We start from the raw sequence: 16,497 nt of genomic DNA, 5'->3' as shown, positions 1-16,497 counted from the left end.
GTGGCCAAAGTACTGGAGCTTCAGCTTCAGCCATCAGTCCTCCCAATGAATATTCAAGGTTGATTTCCTTTAGGATTGGCTGGTTTGATCTCCCCACTGGTGTATTTTCTCCTAGTATTTTCTCTTCAAATATACACAGTTAAAGCATGTATAGAGTTTTAAAGCCTGCTTTTAACATTTCCAGTAAACACTCTCCTATATCTTCAAAAGCATCATTATTTAAAGACAGCATAATATTTTCATGTGATTACAGTGTAATTCATTTACTCTACACTGATTTTTACAGCCTTAAACTCTGTCCGTTTTTCATTGTTACAAATGATGCTAAAACAGAGAGCCTCGCCTGCATCTGTGATCACTTCCCGGCAGGAGACTGGTATCAGAGCACCACTATTTCGGTGCTGTGCTTGCGCGCTGTGCTCAGTCTCCCGGTCGTGTCCCACTCTCTGCGACCCCATGGCCGGTAGCCCACCAGGCTCCTCTGTCCATGGCAATTCTGCAGGCAAGGTATTGAGTGGGTTGCCATGCTTAGGATTAAGTATTCAAAAATGTCAGTACGAACACCAAAGCCTAACAACTCTCCTCGTGCCCAGGCATAGAGAAGGCTGTACCAAAAGAAAGCATAGTCCTCATATAGTTTATACTTTATTGAAGGATTCACATTTTCTAGCCAAGTCTGTGTAGTATTTATTTGAAAACCTAAATGTGGTTGCTATTAATAGTTAGGGGACATTTAAAATGTGAATGTTTACATAAAGAGACCATGGGACTTTACTGTACTTTTATCAGTACATGTGTAAACAGATTTCTATAGAACAAAAAACAACACAAAAAGGGTTTCCATAAGAACACTATTTGAAATCTATGATGAAAAATACAATGGATTTTTAAAAGATTTCTATTTTTGAGGTCACAGCAAGGGAGGAACAATGCAACAAAATGGGGGAAGTTGTCTTCATCATCGTCATCATTGTGGGTTATAATGGGAGAACTACAGTTACCTGAGACCTTTTTCCCATCTCTTTACCAACATGTATTCTTAATCAAGAATATTTTTCCTAAATAAATAAGAGTATATTTCTAAGCAAATATGAACTAAGTCAAGTCTTTAACTCTTTCACACTCCACAACCTACTTTCCCAGTCAAGATCATTCAACCTGTGACTCCTCTCTCACCCTTCATATGCTGTGGATAAATATTAATTCAATTGTACCTCCACAATATGTCTTCCCTCAACTTAAGTCCTTACTATTCCCCTACCACCATCACCCCCGCACCCCCCCCACCCCCCACACACAGAGTCTATAGAATCAGGTACAATTTTCCCTATCTAGCCCTAGTCTACATTCCCATTCTGTTTCTCAAACACAATCTAATTTAAAGTCATTCCACTTGTCAACTGTACCCAATTTCCTACTTCAGGAACATTGTCAAAAAAGTATTCCTTTACTCTGGAATGCTCTCCCATTCTGCTGTTAACAATCCTACTAGTCTTTGGAGTGAGTGAAGTTGCTCAGTCATGTCCGACTTTTTGCAACCCCATGGACTGTTAGCCTACCAGGCTCCTCTGTCCGTGGAATTTTCCAGGCAAGAGTACTGCCGTGGGTTGCCACTTCCTTCTCCAGGGAATGTTCCCGACCCAGAGATCGAACCCAGGTCTCCAGCATTGGAGGCAGACGCTTTACCCTCTGAGCCACCAGGGAAGCCCCTAGTCTTTGGAGGCCCAAGACAAATGTTACTTTCTCAATGAAGCTCTCTTAGATCCCTCAGTTGAAATTCACCTTTCTCTGGCAATCTCATTAAACTCTGAGATGAATTTGGGACACTTCTCTTGTTTATCTCCCACTATACCATGATTGCTAAAAAGCAAGAAACATAACCTATTTATCTCTGTATCTGACATTATCTACACTTGAGGGTCTTGAACACAGCACACACTTAACTCATGTTGATGAACTGTTTAACTGAATTTTTTTTCTTCAACATGACAATCCTTAATCTGATATGTCCCTAGAACCTAGTGTTTTCAAAAAAGCCAGAATCTCCAATCTGACTCTATGTCCTGAACAATGTCTGCTTCTCTACCAACTGTACTATTAACTACCTTCTGTTTTTCTGTTTAATTCAAGATTAAGGAGGTATGCAAGCAGAGAATTCCAACACGGATCCCTAAACCAAAATCTACAGGCATCACTAAGCCTTCCCCTAAAGCTCCCCCAGGACCTATGGATAAGACTGGCTGTGGGAAGCTACACATCATAAGGACTGTCACCTCTAACACTTTCCTCCACTTGGGAGGGAAAAGGTAAGTTATGCCAATGCAGTGCCTGGATACATTCATGACAGAAATATCTGGGAAGCTGGAGTTATTAGCATGGAAGGACAAAGATGAAGGGCCACCTCTCCAGGAAATGGCGAAGCAGCAGACAGACAGATGGTTCATCCACAGGTTGCTGGGCCAGGTGAATACCTTCCTGAAGGAGCAGCACAACTACAATTCTTGCACCTCTGTGTGTATATGCAGACACATACACATAAAATCACAGACCCAGACACACACCCCAAATCCTCCCAACTCGTCAGCCTTCTTATAATGCAACCCAAAGCTGGACATTAGCCCAAAACAGGACTGGATGTGTTGGAATAGTTTGAAAATTTTCTGGCGAACCCAGAAGTAATTCTTCATTCCACAGAACTTTGCTAAGAATATGTGGTAGCAAGAATTCCTACTCTGCTTCAAGAAAGTCAGATTATCTTCATCAAAATGGCAAGCTGATTAAATCATACTTTAAGGTCTAAAAATATGACTTCTTTTGACCCAGGAGGAGAAAAAAAAAAGTGGTTCTTCTTAGTTACAAGAAAGAAAGAAACAACAAAAATGAGTAACAGCCAAACACGCCCTTTTTGTGGCCTGCCTGGTAACTGCTGGGGTGGTGTGTATACTTGGCTGCCGGCACTCAGTCTTCTGTCCTTCTTTTCCTAGTAAGTTGCCCCCCCTGTATATACCAGGCCATGGAATCTCACTGCTAGGCTTATAAAGCAAACCATTTTAGATTGACATCTCTACTTTCTATAGTAATCAGGACATCTGAGAGTCAAAGGTCACTAATTCTGCGATCTTTTAGGGAGATATGAATCACTGTCTTAGATGTTTTAAAAAAAAATTTATCATCTCATATGACATTTTTAAATTACATCTGAATCAACACTATAGAAAAATCACTTGATCCAACAAAAGCTTGTGATCAGGAGACTCAAGTTCCAATTCAAATTTTTCACTCATTTGACAGAGCTTGGCATTCATTAAACTAGGCCCTGAGTTTCCAGAATGTAAAAACAGAAAAGCTAAATAATTCCCCTGGTTCCTTCAAGTTCTGCTCATCCATGACTACATCCAACTACAGAATACTGAATCCAACCAATCATCTATGAGGCAGAGCTCAGGTTCCTGGCAGTAAACTAGTTATTTTCTTCCCACTAAAAACTCACTGAGTCTAGAGAAAGGTGTGTCTGTAATTTAGTGTGGGCAGAGTGACACAATGATGTTTTAAGACAAATAAGGTGTTTTTGACATGGGGCACAGATATCTCACAAAGATTCAGTCAAAAAATAAATAAATAAATAAATTCTAGAAGAGAATGACCCAAGGTTTTCTATACTTTGGCACCAAGAACTGGAGGCATGATCCTGGAAGAAACCCTCCTGGTTGAGGACAGTGCTTTAGCTCACTGTCCTGGGATGCAGTCAGCCGAGCAGGAGCAAGGGAACTTCCATTTCCACATTCATCCAGCCAAGCCCGCTCCAGCGCACTGATGTCAGTATACAAATGCCCCTGGGGCCTGCTTCAGTTTCAGGGAAGAGGAAAAGGAGCTGAAAGCCTGGGCAGCACTGAGCCATGCAAGTTAAAAAGAGGGATGACGTGCAGCAGGCAGCAGGCAAGTGGCATAAGGGGAGGGTAGGGGGGTTAATTGGATTAAAAACACCAAGTGGAAAAGTCTAAGTTAAAGGAAAGCAGTAAGAGAACAATGGAAGGAATGAACTACAAAAGCTGATAACCCTCTGACATGACAACAATATGAGACAGTTCAGAAGGAAGTACAGGGCAGTAATAGGGAGATGGTGAAGTGGGAAAAAGTGGAGGGTGCTTATGACTGTGCCTGATATTAGCAGGTAATATTCAGCAAACAGAGAATGAGTGAATGAGGGACAGAAAAGCCATTTAGTCAAGAATTAAGTGAGAAAATGTGCTAAGAGATGGCAATGGTACATGACAGGGTTTGGAAAAGCGGTTATGCTGCATAACATTCAACACTGATAATTATGCTAATACAAAGAGGAAACACTGAACCTCGTAGGGTGGAACCCAAACAGACTGGAAAGAAGCATGAAACAAGACAGGAAAAACAAGCACCAACAGTAGTCACAGAAAAACACAACACCCTGTGAATATTTTACTTTGAGGATGAGCATGCAAGCAGCAGAAATCCATCTTTAAATGGATTTTATTTTCTTGGACTCCAAAATCACTGTGGACAGTTACTGCAGCCATGAAATTAAAAGACACTTGCTCCCTAGAAGAAAAGCTATAACAAACCTAGGCAACAAATTAAAAACAGAGACATTACTTTGCCAACAAACGTCTGTATAGTCAAAGTTATGATTTTTCCAGTAGTCATGTATGGATGTGAGAGTTGGACCATAATGAAGGCTGAGTGCCAAAGAATTGATGCTTTCGAGCTGTGGTGTTAGAAAAGACTCTTGAGAGTCCTTTGGACTTCAAGGAGATCAAACCAGTCAATCCTAAAGGGAATCAGTCCTGAATATTCACTGGAATGACTGATGCGAAAACTAAAGCTCCAATACTTTGACCACGTGATGCAAAGAACTAATTCATTGGAAAAGATCCTGATACTGCGGAAGACTGAAGGCAGGAGGAGATGGGGCCAACAGAGGACGACATGGTTGGATGGCATCACTGACTCGATGAACATGAGTTTGAGCAAGCTCCGGGAGATGGTGAAGGACGGGGTAGCCTGGCAGGCTGCAGTCCACGGGGTCGAAAAGAGTTGGACACGACTGAGTGACTGAACTGAACAGAATACTATTTAGACAGGTCTTTAAAATAACAAAATCTATTCTAACAAAAGGATTACCAGCCAAAAACTATACTTCTTATTTTAAAGCAATGTGTAATACAGCAAAAATGCATGAACAACTTACAACCAGGGAAAGTTCAACAAATGGTGTTTGACCTGTAACACAACCAAAATATAAAGAATTCTGCCTCCTGAGCATAATCCTGTTTCTGCAGAAATATGGTTCTTCTAAAAATAAAAATAAAAGAAGCTATCCTAATAATTTTAGAGTGCTTTCATTAGGTTAAATTTTTAAAAACAGATAAAAATACAAGTGAACAAAGATACATTCAAATTGTGAAAAAAAGTTTAATAACCTGATATTTGTATGCTGGAGTCTTTCCTCAGCTCTTCATTTATTTAACTTCAATGATTTCTGAACTGATCTCCTTATAACTTTTTAGAATCAAGTGTCTGATTTTAACAGGAAACTGATTGATCTAATACATGACTGGCAATTATGGGCTAAGTAATGGAGTAACTGATGTGATGCTGGAATTTTCTTTGGGACCTTTTTCAAATGATATGTGTCATAACACTGGGGGTCTGACACTGAGTCAGAGGCAGGGATCTGCAGCCCACAGGCCAAATTCAGCCCACGGTCTTTCTGTATGTTCTCCAAGTTAAGAATAGTTTTTATATTTTTAAATAGGAAAAAATATCAAAAGAAGAATATTTTGTGAGATGTGAAAATTACATGAAATTCAGATTTCATTGTGTATAGATGACATTCTATTGGAACACAGCACGTTCATTTATTTACATATTGATTATAGGATCACTTTTACGCCACGATAGCATAAAAGTGGAGTGGCTGTGACACTGGCCAACACAGCCTAAAACACTTACTACCTGGCCTTTTACAAAAAGAGTTTCCTTACTGCTGTTCTAGTGTGATCTAGACTAAAAAGGAACTTAACAACTTAAGAAATGCTTTATCAACTAACTGTTAAAAGCAATGCTAGCAATTTAAGAATGTGACTAAAAATTCCATAAAAGCTGATGAAAATGAAAAAACTGTATTTCAAGCTTGCTTGTGATATCTTTTGTAAAATGTATACTTCCACATTTGCACTAAAGTGTTCAACTAAAGAACATCAGATAAGAACAGGTCAAAGGATTTATGTCACAAAATAATGTAATGTGCAACTGCTGAATCTGAGTGGGGAAGCAAACTATTTCTAGGCCTTCTAAATACCTGGTATTTTCTAAGACAGCAGAACTACTATACATGTTATTTAGAGAAAGATGTGTAAATCTGCACCTTTAAATATTCATAATTGTTGTCAAGAACCACTTCTTTAGGGATTCCCAAGTGGAGCAGTGGTAAAGAATTGGCCTGCTAATTCAGGAGATGCAAGAGACATGGGTTCAATCCTGGGTTGGGAAGATCCCCTGGAGAAGGGAATGGCAAACCACTCCAGTATTCTTGCCTGAAAAATTCCATGGACAGAGGAGCCTGGCAGGCTACAGTTCATGGGGTCTCAAAGAGTCAGACATGACTGAGCATGCATGCATACATACGCATACCACTTGTTCAATCATTTACAAGAATCACAGAAATTGTGTACAGTGAAGTAAAACTTATGGACTTCCCTGGTGGCTCAGACGGTAAAGCATCTGTCTACCATTAAGGAGACCCGGGTTCGATCCTTGGGTCAGGAAGATCCCCTGGAGAAGGAAATGGCAGACCACTCCAGTACTCTTGCCTGGAAAATCCCATGGACGGAGGAGCCTGGTGGGCTACAGTCCATGGGGTCGCAAAGAGTAGGATACGACTGAGCGACTCCACCACCACCACCACAAGTAAAACTTGGTCAATTCGTTACAATCTTCAAGTACAGAACAAAAATGTTGTATGCTCTCTCCTCTTTCTTTTTATAATTTATCCTACCCCTGTTTTCTGCCCTTAAACATCTGTCTTAAAATAATATTACTTGCATTTTGATTGAACCATATCAATGTGTAACTCTCATAAGGTAAACAGATTATGTTTTTTCCTCTAATTCCATTGCAATTTCTAAAAGAGGGCCAAGCATGAGGGCTCAATAAATGATTTTGAAAACAACATGCTCTGATATTGATCCTGTGATGTATGTTATCAACATCAACTGTAAATATTCCAAGTCTGAATTTTACATGCAGAGGCAATGCTTTATAATATCTACCATGCATGGATGCCTATAGGTAAAGTTAATGCTGTAAGGCCTCACTTTGGTGTTAGAAAAGCAATAAAACCCCACAAAAACTGAAGCTACTTACGCTTAAAAAATCCAAGGTGTGCCCCAACTTCACCATTTCCAGAAGGAACTTAGCATAAAGCAATGTGATTTTTTAAAGGATAAAGTAATATTACAACAAAAATATTTATAATGCTTACTTCAGTAATTTCAAACAAAATGAACACTCACAAAGATTTTAGGTGATAAAAGCCATCACCAGTGGGAATTATCAGCTCATTTACAAAGCAAAAGTCTTCTGTCCTTTCAAATACAGAATTTAAAAACATAAGTTAAAAACTAAACCCAAATGTGGTTAGAATGAAACGGTAGTAGACACAGTTGTAAAACACCAACTTCTAATATGTTTTCAGAAAGAGAAAAACAACATCTGCCAAGTTTAACAAAAGCCTGAGCAAGATGTTGACAACCCTTCCAGTGGACCAAGTTTCTTTAGATGTGGAAATCCTATGTTAAAGTCTCCAAGATGTGGCTGGGAAATACTAACAGTCAATTTCTTAATGAACAAATTCTTAATGAGTGTCTTCTAAGTACCCAGATACTACTACAGGCCCTGAGGATACAGCAAAGAACAAGATAAACAAACCTCTGCTCACATGGTGCTTATGTACTAGTGTGGGGAGACTGCAATAATTTAATAAGGAAAATAATAGTTGGTGACCAATGCTCTGATGAGAATTACTGTAACATGATAATGTAAGTGGATAGCTACTCTAGACTGACTGATCAGGAAGGGCTTCCTATTTAGTATGTTTGAACTTAGCTCTTAATGTCAAGAAAAGGCCAACCATTCAAAATTCAGGACAGCCCAGAAAGGAAGAGTAATACCTACTGCAAATGGATAAGACAGAATGAGCTTGGTCAGTTGCGGCACAGTATGAAGGCTGGTGTGGCTGGTACAGAATAACCTAGAGGAGAGTAAGTAGGTTCCAGCAGATAGCAACCACGGTAAGCAATCCAGGGGGGAAGCCACTGACAGGTTTAAGCAGGAATGTGATGTGATTGATCACTGCAGCTGCTGAGCGAAGAACAGAGGGACAAGATGGAAGTTGGGAGCCCTGTTAGTTTACTGCAGAGGTTTAGGCAAGTGAGGATGACAGCACATATTCAGATGATGTAAACAAACAAGCAAAAAAATAATAATAAAAGGAAAAATAAATTCAGGATGTGTTTTGGAGACAGAGACAAGACTGGATAGATCAGATATAACAGGTGAAAAAAGTAAATGAATAAATCAGAATATTCCTAGGCCTTTGTGAAATTGGTTAATTGGTGACTGAATTTACTGAGATAGGGAAGTCTGGAGAAAAAGCAGCTTTGGGGAAAACTTCAGGAGATGGGCCTCATTTACATTTAACATTTTCGTCAAATAAGTAAAGACTTCAAGAAGACAGCCAGGTATATGAGCCTTGTGTTCTAGGGCCAAGTATGAGTATCTGGGAAGAGACTGTTCTGAAAAGTCCAATGGTGCAACCAGATTATTTGCATCTCAGAGTAGTCAGTGATCTTTAGAACAGTACACTTGGCAAGACTAAGAGTTAACAGATAATTTGACAACAATGACATATATAAACAAAAGGTTTTTTAAACTATTATTTTAGAGATGAAATTATCATTGATAATTAAATAACTTTGAGAAATTTAAGTGCACAGACTGGCTTCCTGACTGCCTGTCTATGAATCTCTGCCTCTCCACTTACCAACTGAATAACACTGGGCAAATCACTTAACTACTTAGGGCCTCAATTTCCTCCTTAAAAAAAAAAGGAGATAATAGTACCTATATATCATGGTTATAGAATAATCTGTGAAGATTAAATGAGCCAGTACATGGAATGCAATCAAAACAGTATCTGGCAAAGAGTCACCACTCAACAAGTGCAAATCAGTATTGTTACCTGCGATCTCCCTGCACCATACACAGAAATGTCTTCATACTTCAGTTTTCTAGTTAGATGCTGAGTAAGATGGCATCAAAGGTTTAGAATAAGCCAGGGAAGCATAGAAAAAACACTCCTCAAAAGAAGTGGAAGCGAAGAGTCCTGCAGTTTGCTAAAAATATTCTCTTTAAAAGTAAGTTATATATGTGCCAGTCATTCCTAAATGCATGTCTCCAGATGCAACCCTGGAGCTGTAGACTCATAAATCCAGCTGTCCACTGGACTCTTGACTTGATAATTTAGTGAGCATATTATTGGAATAAAAAGGGAAAACAATCAGTGTTCTCTTCAGTAAGTTAATGACTGACTGCTTCCAACAGCAGGAATTCTTTGCTCTGCTCCGTAAGTCACAAAAACTGTAATGTGAGTAACATTCAGCTTCACATTGAGAAAGGGCCCGGTTTGGTCAACTGCACCCGGCCACTTTAGCACTAATGTTTTGGAGCCACGATTCTGCTGCATGTACTGTTTACTGTGTGTATTACAGTAATTATGTGTTATGTAGGATTACGTATGGTTGTTTAATCACTAAATCGTATCCCACTCTGCAACCCCAGGGACTATAGCATGCAAGTCAATAATTTCTTAAGGTAGGCAAGGAATAAAGCAGAGCAGAAGGAAATAAGTGAAATGAAACATCCGAAATCACGAGAGGATTCCTAGGTTCTGTTGCCTGAGGCAGACTGCGCAGCACCCACTTCAGCAGAGCCAACTCTCGGTTGCCTTGTCCTGGGCCATGACTCCAATCCCCAACGATGATGCCAACAGGGTAACCAGACATCTCAAGTAGACAGTCCCAGCAAAATTCTAAGAGCATGGCTTTCCACTCTCAAAAGTGTCTAGACTGGATGAGAAATTGTATGTCTACTTGTGTGCATTATCACCAGAAGTCCTGTAGCATGCATTCACTCATTCAGCTAATATCTACTAAACATCTACCAAGTGCCAGGTCCCATGTTGGGCTCCAGTACGATTCAGGATTCTAGCACAGGCATACCTTGGAGATATTTCAGTTGAGTTCCAGACCACCACAATAAAGTGAGTATCACAATAAAGACAGTCACATGAATTTTTTGGTTTCCCAGTGTGTATAAAAGTTACATTTCACTATTCTGTACTCTATTAAGTGTGCAATAGCATTACATATAAAAAGAGTACATACCTTAAGTAAAAAAAAATTTATTGCCAAAAAAGGCTAACCAACACAGGGTCAATGCAAACCTTCAATTGTTTAAAAAAATGTAGTATCTGTGAAGCACGACAAAGTTAAGTGCAAAAAAAAGGAATGACTCTAGAAAAACAACAGGTTATGAAAAGTCAAACTGCTGCCGCTGCTAAGTCGTTTCAGACGCGTCCGACTCTGTGCAACCCCATAGAGAGCAGCCTACCAGGCTCCTCCATCCCTGGGATTCTCCAGGCAAGAATACTGGAGTGGGTTGCCATTGCCTTCTCCAATGCATGAAAGTGAAAAGTGAAAGGGAAGTCGCTCAGTTGTGTCCAACTCTTCGCAACCCCATGGACTGCAGCCCACCAGGCTCCTCCATCCATGGGATTTTCCAGGCAAGAGTACTGGAGTGGGATGCCATTGCCTTCTCCATGAAAAGCCAAAAGATGTATGCAAAAAAAGGTCATATGTAGATCAAGATCTTTAGTAATGGACTCTGAATTACAAAGCACATCCAAGAAGTCATGAAAACAGCAAAAACGGTTTATTTACTTGACAACAGATAGCCGGATGAGTATTTTACGCAGTATGTGTCAGGGTTTGGGCATCCATGTGTATATATAGCTTCCTCTTAGGAAATGTACATAAGAATTCATAACCACGAATGTTAGGCTTTTGTGGTAGATAAACGTGGACTTCTGAATAAATGAGTAAATGCTCCATCACCTTGCCACCATAAGCATGAACTGGGAACAGGGGATCTTCAAGGAAAGATGTTTACTTTTATAGACAAGTAGCATAACACATCAGTTTTAAAAAGAACCCGCCTGCCAATGCAGGAGACGCGCATTCGATTCCTGGGTTGGGGAGATTCTCTGGAGTAGAAAAGGACAACCCACTCCAGTATTCTTGGCTGGAAAATTCCATGGACAGAGGAGCCTGGTAGGCTACAGTCCATGAAGTCCCAAAGAGCTGGACATGACTGAGCATACACACAGTGTAACACATACAGGAATAAAGGCATATTACAACTATCTTTTCTTTCTGTGACTTAAGGCACTATTTCTCTTTTGAGTTTCAAAACAAAATATAATTCACACATTTTAGACTGATGTTCCTCGATTAACACTGGTAGGATTAGGAAACCTGAAACCTGTGATTTCTTCTGAATCAGAAACATTATTCAGATTAGTTAGACAAATCACCAATAACTAATTAACCAAGCAGATCTCAAGGAAGCACATATACTTACCATTCTTCAGAGCAGGTAACAAAGCAAAGGCCTCTGGTAAATTTAACGTTGGCAATTTTCAAAGCTCAGACTTACAGTTAGAAGGAACCTAAAAAGTAGGGTGATCCTGGAGACTGCAACATACCTTGATGGGAATCCTGGCAACTTAGATGAGAGAGGCTGTAGCACTTCACAGTTCTATCTAGGTTCAAAGTTTAAAACTCTTGGTTGGTAAGATCCTTAAAAAGGTGATCTCTAAGGATCCCTCACTTTGCAGTTTGTGACACTGAGGACCAGAGAAGCCACACAGTAACGTGAGAAAAGTGTGACCTTGAAAGTCAGGTGCTCTTAACTAACCTCTTGCCAGATCTCTCCCTTGTCTGTCATTCAAACATGAAGGTAACACTTACCTTTTAGGCATGTTATGAATATTAAATTGAAATGCTTACCTTTTAGGCATGTTATGAATATTAAATGAAAATGCTTACTTTTTAAGCATGTTATGAAGATTAAGTGAATTCATATTTATGAAAACATCTGGCATACAGTAGATACTCAATACATGTTAATTTCCTTCTTTTCAAAGGGTGACTAACTTCAGAGACACATAGCTGGCAATGGGCAAGAGAAAGGACTAGTACCAAGAATTAAGATCCCCTTCACCACTCAAAAAATTTTTACTTCTTAATTAGCCTTTATCCTTGAATCATGCCATGAAATATAGTTTTTAACACCTCAGTTATGAGAGGCAGGGGTTATTAAACGTGAGATACCACAACAGGCAAAAAAAGGTATCTGTGCTTTCAAGCACATACATCTGCTAAAACCAAAGCCACAAAAAGAGTCAAGAAGTTTAATCAAGGAAGTATTATACTGTCAACCTTTGTAAAAATGCCATCTGCTCTGGATGTACCTAAAGCCTGTCCTTCTGGAAACAATGCTGTAGAAAACAGAATTCTGTTGTTTTTAATGGCTATTTCTCAACTGATATTTCAACATTAGTATTTGTAGCAAATTATGTATCAACTGTCAATCACGTGCAAGGCCCTGTGGACTCTACAGACATAAATCAGGCTTTGGCTTTTTCTTCAAAAAATCTTAGAATCTAGTAAAGAAGAGAGGCAGACCTTGAAGAATGATTTTTAAAAAACAATTGTATATTAAGCCAGGGACTTGAAAAACTCAAGGCCAGCTTGTGATTAGAAATTATTTAATGCTTTATTTGATGCTATCTACTCAAGGATAAAATGTTCACTGCACTGGCAGTGGGTACACACAACATAATAAACACTATTCAAATTGTGTTAACTGAATTCTAGTCTTGTTTCTGACACCAACCAGCTTTGTGAAATTGTCATGTTATTTGACATCTTTAGGTCTCATGTTCCTCAGCTGTCAAATGCGTGAGTCCAAGCGAATCTCCAAGTCGCAGGTTCTAACAGTCCAAATTACATGATGATGATGATGATGATGATTCTAAGAGTCCAAATTACATGATGATGATGATGATAGCAAGAAAACCTAAAGCTTTTATTTACTGCGCACATGTTATGTACCAGGCACTGTGCTAAAGGGCATCATTTGTGTTATCTTCATTTAATCTTCACGACAATCGTACAAAACTGGCATCATTACCCTTATTTTACGGATGAGGGAAAGGAAGTGAAACAGTATTAAAAGGCTGTAGGAGCGACCTAACAGAAGCAGCCTGAATCTAATCCAGGAGTTAACCCCTAACCGCTACGCTCAAACTCCCAGTCTTATCCATTAAGAAATAAGGAAAAACAGAAAACAGCTAGGGAAGGGACTCCTCCTGGCTAGAGGGCAGATCTGGGTTACTGTCACTCTTGTGTGTTTCACGTGTTAGTAGATCTCTTGCCCCACTTGCTCCGCAGCGCTCGCGCGCTCCCACAGCGGCGCGCACCGCCGCGGGACCGACCGCGGCGACCGCCAGCGGCTGCGCCGGCCCGGGCTGAGGCTCACGGAAGGGCTGGGGGTGCGCGAGGCCCCGCATGAGCGCGGGCAGAGTGGGTACCTGGGCTGCTGGCTGCTCCTGCCGGCTGGTTCTCCCACCACTCGTCTCCAAGGTCGTCTGCCATCGCCACGCGGGACTCGGCCGGAGCGGACCACCAGGGACGAGCAGGCGCTAGCCGGGATTCGCGCTGCCTCAGAGCCGGGAAGCGGGCGTTGCAGCACGCGGAGCCTCTCCTCAGACACGGTCGCCTCCGCCCCGTGGCGATGACGTCATAACATCGGCCCCGCCTCCCCGGCCGCCGAGTCCAGCTCGTCGCAGTTTCTACACCAGTGTGGAGGAGCAGGATCAGTTTGAAGACTTAAAATAAACCCCTACAAAAGCCAAAAGAAGAGAAGACACGTAAATAAAAATAAAACTGTATCAGATTTTTAAATTCTTATTTTAAAACTTTTTGTTTAGGTTTTATTCCTGCCGAATAGATATTGTCGAATGTGGGAGACAGAATGCTAAGACAGTTTTTCTCCATTCAGTTTCAAAGGCTTTGGGTCGCGGGAGAAGACCGTACGTAGCACGTGGATGTGTTTTCGTCCGTGTGTTACAGTTTGGGCGTCTGTCTTTTGCACTGTTTGCTTTTTTGAAAAACGTACCCAAGTCATGACCATGAATTTTGGACCTTTGTGGTAGATGAGAGTACTGTTGTTGTTTTTTAATACGGTATGAGGGAAGAAAATGTTCCCTGGTCCAGAAGGGATTGCCCACGGACAGACCCGAGAAATCAGGGTTTCAGAGTCGACTTCCCCACATGCCCTTCGGTTGCGCCGACCCCTCTCGGTTTTGTGAAACAAGGGAAGAAGAAAGGAGCCAACTGCTGCCCAAGTTTGGGTAAGAGACCTACAATGCTGGTCTCACGTCCTGAAGTGGCAGAGATGGCTGCTTGGAGCCTTGTGCTGGGGCCAGCTGGAAACTAAGTGTGGACGATACTTTTCAGGACAGACACTGAGGTGAAAGCCATACAGAAATGCATTAAATACACGCGGTGTGCCTGGCACTGTGTTTTGAATACTGGTTTAAAGATGAATATGATATGATCCCGCCTTCCAGAGTTCACCAACTTGAGAAACTACTGCATGTAAGAGTAAAGGTCTAAGCTAATGATGGGAATGCATTCTCAGAAAGGACCGAGACTCTCAATTTGATGAGGATGAATCAGAATCAGTTCAGTCACTCAGTCTTGTCCGACTCTTTGTAACCTCATGGACTACAGCAAGCCAGGGTTCCCGGTCCATCACCAACTCCCAGAGCTTACTCAAACTCATGTCCTTAGAGGTGGTGATGCCATCCAACTATCTCATTCTCTGACGTCCCCTTCTCCTCCCGCCTTCAATCTTTGCCATGCAGCATCAATCAGGGTCTTTTCCAATGAGTCAGTTCTTCAAATCAGGTGGCCAAAGTATTGTAGTTTCAGCTTCAGCATCAGTCTTTTCAGTGAATATTCAGGACTGATTTCCTGTAGGATGGACTGGTTGGATCTCCTTGCTGTCCAAGGGACTCTCAAGAGTCTTCTCCAACACCACACTTCAAAAACATGAATTCTTACGCTCTCAGCTTTCTTTATGGTTCAACTCTCACATCCATACATGACTACTGGAAAAATCATAGCTTTGAATAGACAGAACTTTGTTGGCAAAGTAATGTCTCTGCTTTTTAATATTCTGTCTAGGTTGGACTTGGCTTTTCTTCCAATGAGCTAGCGTCTTTTAATTTCATGGCTGCAGTCACCATCTGTAGTGCTTTTGGAACCCAAGAAAATAAAGTCTCTCCTTGTTTCCATTGTTTCCCCATCTATTTGCCATGAAGTGATGGGACCGGATGCCATGATCTTAGTTTTCTGAATGTAGAGTTCTAAGCCAACTTTTTCACTCTCCATTTTCACTTTCATCAAGAGGTTCTTTAGTTCTTCACTTTCTGCCATAAGGGTGGTGTCATCTTCACATCCGGGTTATTGATATTTCTCTGGGCAATCTTGATTCCAGCTTGTGCTTCATCCAGCCTGGCATTTCACATGATGTAGTCTGCATATAAGTTAAATAAGCAGGGTGACAGTATACAGCCTTGATGTACTCCTTTCCCTATTTGGAACAAGTCTATTTTTCCATGTCCAGTTCTAACTGTTTTTCTTGATCTGCATACAAATTTCTCAGGAGGCAGGTCAGGTGGTCTGGTATTACCATCTCTTGAAGAATTTTCCACAGTTTGCTGTGATCTACACAGTCAAAGGCTTTGGCGTAGTCAATAAAGCAGAAGTAGATGTTTTTCTGGAACTCTCTTGCTTTTTCTATGATCCAACGGATATTGGCAATTTGATCTCTGGTTCCTCTGCCTTATCTAAAATCAGCTTGAATATCTGGAAGTTCATGGTTCATGTACTGTTGAAGCCTGTCTTGAAGAATTTTGAGCATTATTTTGCTAGCATGTGAGATGAGTGCAACTGTGTGGTAGTTTGAACATTCTTTGTCATTGCCTTTCTTTGGGATTGAAATGAAAACTGACCTTTTCCAGTCCTGTGGTCACTGCTGAGTTTTCCAAATTTGCTGATATATTGAGTGCAGCACTTTCACAGCATCATCTTTTAGAACTTGAAATAGCTCAACTGGAATTCCATCATCTCCACTAGCTTAATCGTAGTGATGCTTCCTAAGGCCCACTTGTCTACAGATTCCAAGATGTCTGGCTTTAGGTGAGTGATCACACCATCATGGTTATCTGGGTCATGAAGACGTTTTTTGTGTAGTTCTTCTGTGTATTCTTGC

The 16,497-nt window shown here is 40.8% G+C and overlaps 2 protein-coding genes across 3 annotated transcripts in view; one reads left to right on the top strand and one right to left on the bottom strand.

The window, feature by feature from the left end:
- The window catches only part of FILIP1L (filamin A interacting protein 1 like), a 293,470-nt gene extending 291,145 nt beyond the window's left edge, over positions 1-2,325 (top strand). The window contains exon 6 of the mRNA XM_043448724.1: positions 2,131-2,325. Coding sequence (XP_043304659.1) covers positions 2,131-2,310 — 180 coding nt within the window. The 3' untranslated portion in view covers positions 2,311-2,325. The remainder of the gene's footprint in view (positions 1-2,130) is intronic.
- The window catches only part of CMSS1 (cms1 ribosomal small subunit homolog), a 372,626-nt gene extending 358,671 nt beyond the window's left edge, over positions 1-13,955 (bottom strand). Inside the window, exon 1 of one of the 2 annotated variants that reach the window (XM_043448742.1) lies at positions 13,748-13,955. In XM_043448742.1, the coding sequence (XP_043304677.1) occupies positions 13,748-13,811 (64 nt within the window). In that variant the 5' untranslated portion in view covers positions 13,812-13,955. The remainder of the gene's footprint in view (positions 1-13,747) is intronic. The other variant, XM_043448745.1, reaches the window with a different exon arrangement.
- Positions 13,956-16,497: the final 2,542 nt, after the last annotated feature.

This window comes from Cervus canadensis, chromosome 27, assembly GCF_019320065.1.
Source record: "Cervus canadensis isolate Bull #8, Minnesota chromosome 27, ASM1932006v1, whole genome shotgun sequence".
Classification (NCBI taxonomy): domain Eukaryota; kingdom Metazoa; phylum Chordata; class Mammalia; order Artiodactyla; family Cervidae; genus Cervus; species Cervus canadensis.
Note: the sequence above shows the minus strand (reverse complement) of the source record. Positions and strands in the feature narration are given on the sequence as shown.